Raw genomic sequence first — 8211 nt, forward strand, 5'->3', positions numbered from 1 at the left:
TTTTACACAATTTGTACAATCAGCGCTAAATGCTTACGAGGCGCGGTATTTGATAACAAGCTAAATATTTCCTCGGACTAAGCACCGGGAACCCGTACTTCATATTTGCTACCTGTACCAATGCACGCGATCAATATATGGTATTCTTTTACTGGATGCAAGATAAAAGGGCTCTGAACGACGGTTCATTCGTTGAACCCGCATCCCGCAATCTTTTGACGTCGACTGTCAATTAGATTCATCATGAGGTGAATTAATTAAGTAATTACAACATTACTGGAGCACTTCCCTAACTGTTATCGGCGCGGACCGTTAGAGCTGCACAGATTGTTTCCTCTGTATTTATGACACGTCTATCTATCGACAGTGTACGCACTAGTCACTCGTTATGCTTATCTTTACTTTCTCTGCACAATGCCTGTCGCGACTGCAGCTGCTTCATTATCGCACTATCTTTGGTACTGTTTCTATGACGTCAACAGCAGCGGCGGTGACATTTTGCACCTTGTCCTCTACATATTTGAACTCCCGGACAAACGTATGTTGATTTTAATCATACTGTATATACTTACTAAGTCTGGAGAGACAAAAATGGATTGCTGGCCAAGAGCTTCTTCTGTTGGTTTTTGTTGGTTGTTTCTGTTGGTTTGATGTAAAAGTACGAATGCATCAAATTGAAATCGAGCAATGTTGAAGAAGAGAAAATAAAAGGAACATAGAATTTTATAAACAAAACAGGAGGAATCACTGGTTTGTAGGAAATAAGTGCTCCAATATTCTTCGGCTGCTGCTTCTCTGCTGCCTTCTTTAAAACTGCCCTTATGACAAGCTTTGTAATAATCATTGAATTCGATATTTTAAAGTTTCGGTATTTCTTGTAGTTTTGGCTTTTGCGGACTAGAGAAAGAAAACTGAGAGATAAGGACGTGGGAGAGTATTACTTTTCTAACATTAAGCTACACAGCCATGAAACGCAAATACATTATTCAGTGTGGCATATGTTAGTTAACATGAGGTGCACATTTTCTTAGCATACTTTTCTTCACGGCGACCGCATGGTGCTCAAAAACTGTGCTATTAATCGAAGACAATGTCTTTTCTACTCTATTGTAATACAACTTTACATCGCAGGACTGGAGCTACTGTCCGCTCTAATTATTCCATTATCGCGGCACGACTGACAAAGCTTTTTTAATTACTTAATTGTTCTGACTAACAGCCCCCGCTGCAGACTGCATGCTTCACGCAAGCTAAATATGTAGTTTTGCTTCAAACAGCGTCAATATGCTGCCGTTTTATGACACAATATCTGACATGCTCAGGCACAGTAACATTCACATCATGGTGCGCGGAATTAGATGTGAAGCATCGGCTTGTAGAAAATACACGCAGATGAGGTAAGTGGAGCGCAGCACCTACTTGGCAAGTAATGAATCGGAAAAGCAAACAAACATGAGGGAAATACATGGGGATGTCATCGCTGCCATCAGCTTCTGACCACTGGAGAGCCGAAGACAATTTTCGTTTATATCCAGTTACCCTGCTCCGTTTCAACTTGCTCGAGCCCATTGATACGAATTTTCTTATATAATACGTCGATCTCTGACAAGCTTGATTCTGTTTCTGTTCTATTAGCACCCATTCGGCTGACTCTGATAGACCACCCACTTATTAGCATTACACATTACTTGACCCTGCCCAACGGCGCTTGTCTTTTTAACACCGAAGCTGTTCTAGCTAACCGTAAAAGTGGCGCCTGCTGTCGCAAAGCCTCGCCGAGCTAGATCGTCACTGCGTTGCCTAGCAACCTCCTCGCGGAGCGGCATGCGCCTCGCCTCCTCTCCGGGCCGTGCACATGTTGCCTTGACATGTGACGTTAAGGACAGGGAAGGAGAGCATGCGCGCGGCGCACGTAATGCTCGGGAGAGGGAAAGAGAAAATGAGAGCGAGATAGAAAGAGAAAGAAAATGCAGCACCACCAACAAGGCAACGCGCAGAGCTGCTGCGGACGCCGCCCGCGTTGCCTAGCCGCGCATGTGCTGAAGCCGTACAACCTCGCGTTGCCTAGTAACCGCCGGCGCAGGTGCGCGCTCGCTTCGCCCGACACAGACACGACTCCTGCCTGCCTGCCTGCCTGCGTTTGTGGCAGGCCAGGAACGCTGTTGCTCGTAGGCGCCGACGCGTCCAGCGCTAGTCACGCGAAATGTCGCGAAAATGATCGCTTGAGAATACCTTCCCTACAAGCGTATTTAAGTTAAACCAAGTTAAGACCTAGCAGCAACCAAGTTAATACCTAGCAGTAGCAGCCAGTAAGATTGAGGATTGACACTTTCGCTGTGCCTAATCCTTGCACGACCGAGTGCAAACTTGCCCGCAATCTTGTCCGCTCGCGTGTTCCCTCTAAGAGTGGACCGAGCTGTACAACCTCGCAAAACTTAGCAAAACCTAGCAACACTTACCAAAAGCCGGAACTAGCTCCGCTGTGACAGAGCCTTGCACCACTAGTGCAAACTGCCCACATTTTCTTTCTTCAAAGCAGTGAGACAACACTTTTGCATCGCGTTTGCATCCTTCCTAGTCTAGACTAGAATATTAGCTACCCACGCTTTCTCTTGCGTGACCAGCAGAAATACCACAAGGAACCAATAGGCTGGAGCAAGGAAGAAAGAGAAAGACAGAAGGCAGGGAGGTTAACCAGAATAACGTCCAGTTGGCTACCCTACACCGGTTGAATGGGAAAGGGAGCACAAAGATGACAGGGAGAGAGAGGAGGGAAGGAAAGAAGGAAATTAGCATGAATTCGCTGACGCGAGTGTTATTGCACTATTAGTCAAAGACGTTCACACACGCCCGTCGTCCTCAAGAAGACCAAAAGTGCCTTCACCGCTTTGTGGGCCGACGAGCGATGCGGGCGGTGTTCCAGCAGCACCTGCATGGAAAGCTGCTGAATGTTCAGTTTTTGTGGCGCGTTAGCAAGTTTTTGTCTTTCTGAGGCATATGGTGGACAATGGCACATCAAGTAGTCGATAGTTTCTTCGGTACCGCAGACCTCGCATGCTGCACTGTCGGTCACTCCATTTAACGTAGAGTATTCCTTTGTGAAGGCAACTCCCAACCAAAGGCGACAGAGAAGCGAAGCTTCCCGTCGCGGAAGTCCGAATGGAGGTCGGAGTTGCAGTGAGGGGCTTAATCGATGCAGTCGTGTATGTCTTAAGTTTGGCGAGTTCCACTCGGTTAGTGGGAGAGTGCGTGCCAGGTGTCGAAGCTGCCGTGCAGCGTCTGTCCTCGAAATCGGAATTGGAACGCTGTGCTCTTCTTGATGTGATGTGCGAGCAGCGTAATCTGCGGAATCCTTGCCACTGATTCCACAATGACCAGCCAGTCAAAGAATAGGTACAGGAAATGGAAATGATCAATAGGGATTGAAAGCTTTCCTCCGGCCCAAATGCAGCCCCGTCCTACAATCGGCCTCCGACCCAAGGCCCACCGCTCAAAGTACAGATAAGCGATGAAGCCAAACTGTCACCATGACTCGTCCGAAAAGCCATATCTCAAACTGCCGCATAAAGCGAACAGCTCGCGGCTGCGAGCTGAACGAGCGAAACGCGAGACCTTCCACCGAGAAGTTCCAAGTTTGCCGTGCCGTCGCGCGCACACGCACGCTCTTCGGCGTTGGCGCCAGGAACCCTTGAGCCTCAGTTCCATATCAGCGCGACGCGAAGCTTCTGCTGCTTCACCTCAACCCAATATGGCTCGTAATCTGGCGACTGTCTGTAGCCCCGCCCCCGCCGCCGTCGGAAAGTCCCTGATTCTGTCAGGTCAATGTTTCTCCTCCGCTCAAGTCCCTTAACGTACTCTCAAATGCCGCTGCCGCCCGGACGCGACGCTCGAGGTCATAAAGGCTTGTTTGGCAACAAATGCGTGTTGGCTAGCAAATCTTTCAGATACTTGCTATCATCTACAGACAGCAGGGGCAACTTGTGTGCAATGCACTTTGGCCGTGGATTAATATAGCAACACCTAAACAAGCTTCGCTCCAGTGATAGCAACTTGACGCAACGTAGAGAGAGAGAGAGAAAGGGAAGTAGATGGAAGTTAACCAGTACAAAAAATCCAGTTCGTTACCCTACACTTGGTTACGGGGGAAGGGGAGGTAGAAATATACGAAGAAAATGTAGAAGAAAAAGTACATACACATGGATAACCGGCGATCACGATCACCGCACACTATCACAGCACATGCTCACGTGCAGCACAATGCAGCACTTATTTCAGACTACAACTGCTTCTGCAGGTCTGTTGTCTTTAAAACTATAGCAGTGCCTTCGTAATCCTGTGATGCAATGGCTTATGAGGTCGGCATTGCAAAATGGTCTGCTCTGATAATGGTCTAAAAGCGAGCTAGCGCAGTTGTGAATGGTTGTCTCTGTATAGGGCACTGTAAGCTGCCGATGTGATAAAGTAGTGACACTTGCGCGAAACTTTTTTTTTTCATTTCTCACTCGACAACTTCACGTGCGATTTACTTGTGAGTCACGGGGAACTTTTTCGGTCCTGAGCAAGTATAACCCTCAGAACGCTTCGTGTCCCTGGAAGACTTGTAGAAAGGACTGCGTTGCAACTGTGAAGTTAACTGGCCGAGATGAAAACGGCTCACATTTTAGCCGTGAGGAAATGCAACAGCTTTCGCATACTCGACGAATAGTCTTAGCTATCAAATTACCATTCGGTGAAAGCATTTCATATTCACTCAAGGCAGCAAAAGCGACGTACTATTGCTATTAAAGAAGCGAGATAAAAGTGATTACATTGTAGTTTCGAACTCAACCATGAGAATCTGGTCATGCTACGAATGGTAGCGTCACCTCTTTTGCTGGTGCAGTAGGTGTCCGTACTCCACCTTGTAACCAGTTAATGACAGAGCATGCGTAGCATGAATTTTTTTCAGACAGGCACTACCTGAGTATGGAGTAATGCCTGAAGATGAATATAGCACACTTGTGAGATACGGTTATACAAGTTATACGTTCTGTTAGTAGAACTTTACTGGGTTTTAATCAGTAACGTGATGTATAATGTCGCAGCGCTATATGTTAAATATCTTCCCTGAGTGACAATAATAGTCACTCTTATTCATGCAACACTCAACCAGAATCTAAGCTATACTTGCATTTAGTCCATGCTCCTTAATTATTCAGTTACCATAGTCAATATCATGCAGTTTGCGGTGACCTTTCAATTGCTGTTCATTTAAAGTCCGCCCAGTAGAACGAATTCAGTTTTAAATGTCACGATAAGCACTGAACGATAGAAGCTAGAATATCCTACATGGGAACCGCGAAGTTCTGTTGCGATTGTAAAGCAGTTTAACTTTGTAGGCAGGGTTCAGAATGCTTCAGACCTACAGGATGCAAAGCACGGCGCGGGACGTTTTGTTAGGCCTTGATTGAGTGACTATTTGATTGCTTGATTTATTTATTTACCGATTGATTTGATGATATTAGAAATAGTGCCAACTTTCGTCATCTGCTTTTCCATGGTATATTTCATGGTAAAATTAATCGACAAATATTAAATGATGATCTAAGAAAATTAATAAACGCACATACGTACATACACATTACGACGAGCATCTGGCGTAGACGCACTTGAAACGGTGTTCAATGTAGCTTACGTGAGAAGACACTTCCTACAATGTGCGCATGAATGTACAGCCAAAGAACATGCCTTGTCTTTCCAGTCTCCGTACATGAGTGAGTGAAATAACTTTATTGGAGGTCCGGCGAGGACGCGAACTCGTCGCGCACCCGGCCGTCGCAAAGTTGACGGTTGGACTGGCAGGTAGATCATGTGAAGTTACGACGCAAAATACGAGTAAACCAGAAAAAAAATATTTGTTTCGTTGCGTTAGATTTCATCTGTCGTCGTCGCTTTGCGTGGTAAATTTACACGTTCTACATGGTTATTGGCAATCAGAATGAGGTAGGTCAAGCAAGTACCTTGGATGTGATAGTCTGTAGAAGTTTTCTTCATCTTACTCATTTACGTAGCTTTAAGGGAAAAGAAAGTTCCTTCTCAATGTACAGCCAGTATAGCGAAACGAGGCTGAAATTTCGGTTGAGATACGTTATCATGATCGTTAAATAGACACCAAGGAGGCTTCGCTACATTTTTTCGCTTCTATAGATGGTGTAAGGGGGAGAAGTCGTTTTCTTTCATAGACAACCACTGTGTGAAGGGCCTGCTTTATGTGATAAAGAAAACTTTGCGCAGCATATGCCGTTATCACGCAAGACATGTACAATACCTTTCATTCATCTCTATAGCTCGACGGGCGTTATCTAAATGTCTTCGAGAATGCTGAGCTTTTACAGCCCACCTGCATCATTATTGCTCTCCACTGCTTTACAGTTCATCCGCGCGGTCGCTTATCTCCACACATATAATGGCGTCAACGTGGCATCACAATGGAAAAAAACTTAGAAAGAAATGCCTCGCAGTGTCCGTGCATAGCGTTTAATGCATTAGTTGGTTCTCAGTTAGCTGTTAGCACATCGTTACCACATCATTAGTCGACGACCACATCGAAAGGGCAACCTCTTTAATCCGAACAGGTAGAACGCCTTTATTTGGCACGAAACAACCGTTCGGCCTTGTTTGCAGAAGAACCCTCGCGCGTGATGGTGGGAAAGGTCACATGCACCTCTCCTAGCTGTTCACAATAGACAGACTCTGCTGACACATCTACAATGTAAACGCGCAGCGATCCGCAAAAAGATAAGCTGCAATATCCGACGCAGACTGATTGCCCGCGCCGCCCAGCCGATAGCAGGCCGCAATCAGCAGACAACTAAGGCTGCGCGCAATTCTGGCCAACAAAGAAGGCGACGATACGGGGGAGAGCGAACGCAGAGGCCAGGTCCTGGACGAGAGCGAAGCTTCACTCGGCGTGCCGGCGCGACGGCGGCGAGGCACGATATACCCTCCTCCTCGCCCTCTATCTGCGTCACAAACACACACGACCTCAGCGGCGTACACTCCGGCGCGCTACAAAAGCCAGCCGTCCGGGCCTTCTCGTACAAAGGCCTGCACGCTGCTCCGAGAGCTCAGTCAGCCCCACGTTCCCCACGCCATGGCGTTCATGATCCCGGCCGTCCGCAACGAATACGACATCTACCTCAGCCGGAGCCCACGGAACTCCGGTTCACCGCCAACGCAGGAATGGTCGACCAGTAGCGTCGAGGAGTACCTGAGGAGCATGCGCGGATCGGCTTGCCAAAACAACAACAACGTCTTCGTGAAGAACAACAACCTCGGGTCGAGCAGGGACCGTTCGTCCGGTTCTTCGTCGCCTCAGCGCAAGACAAGCAGGGACATCGTCAGCATGCAAGCAAGAGCCGACCCGGTGCTCATCGAAAAGCTGAAGAAGTGCGACCCGTCTTAGCGATGGCGATCGTCTCCTTCTACGCTTTCTTCAAGTCTTCGGGACGTGCCGAAGTAAACCTGGCGCCGTAGATGCTCATCGACGCACGAAGCCAATGATCTTCCAGGATCTGAGGAATGTCTTCCAACAGCACACCTCCGGTGACGCGACGACAATTCGCGAGCCCATGCACAGAACGTTCCCCAGCCATGACCAGCAGCCCCTGGATGAAGATCACAGAGCAAGTACCCTCCACCACCATGACTTGCGCATTTAATTGATTACGCAGATATTAAGCGCCATTGTCACAAGTTATTTCCGGAAGACATGCTGCTTTGCGATCGACTGTAACAGATCGACGCAGATACAAAGAAAACTTTAGGCGATGTAAAATTTAATCATTGTATTCCTCTGCTGCCTTTGACAATTACTTCTCGACCAGTTGGACTTTTGGTGTAAACCGTAACACAGTTACAAAAACCCAGAAACTGATATAACAGAAAGCTCCTGAAGCACATCTGTGCAACGACGTAGACCTTCGAATTTGACGTTGGATGCCAAATAAAACATTGTCTTCCATATATAACCGGTGTCTCCTTCTTTCTTCCTTCATTTTTTTTAACAAGAATTATCTGTTGGCTCACGTGGCTGCCTAAAAGTTTACTTTCAGTTTCAATTTTGAAAGACTCCTTTGTTGCGACCACACACTTCTCACTATAGCTCTCGTCCTGGACAGGTTCTACTCTGCTGAAGCAAGTCAAACCTATTTACCTCCAATATGGAAGAAT

At 47.1% G+C, this 8211-nt stretch overlaps 1 protein-coding gene across 1 annotated transcript; it reads left to right on the plus strand.

Moving 5' to 3' along the window:
* The first annotated feature begins 6923 nt into the window (after positions 1 to 6923).
* On the plus strand, positions 6924 to 8009 carry LOC119456130 (uncharacterized). The gene has a single exon (XM_037717741.2). It carries the CDS (start codon positions 7133 to 7135, stop codon positions 7442 to 7444), a length of 312 nt encoding a protein of 103 aa, XP_037573669.1. The 5' UTR covers positions 6924 to 7132; the 3' UTR covers positions 7445 to 8009.
* Positions 8010 to 8211: the final 202 nt, after the last annotated feature.

This window comes from Dermacentor silvarum, chromosome 6, assembly GCF_013339745.2.
Source record: "Dermacentor silvarum isolate Dsil-2018 chromosome 6, BIME_Dsil_1.4, whole genome shotgun sequence".
NCBI classification, from domain to species: domain Eukaryota; kingdom Metazoa; phylum Arthropoda; class Arachnida; order Ixodida; family Ixodidae; genus Dermacentor; species Dermacentor silvarum.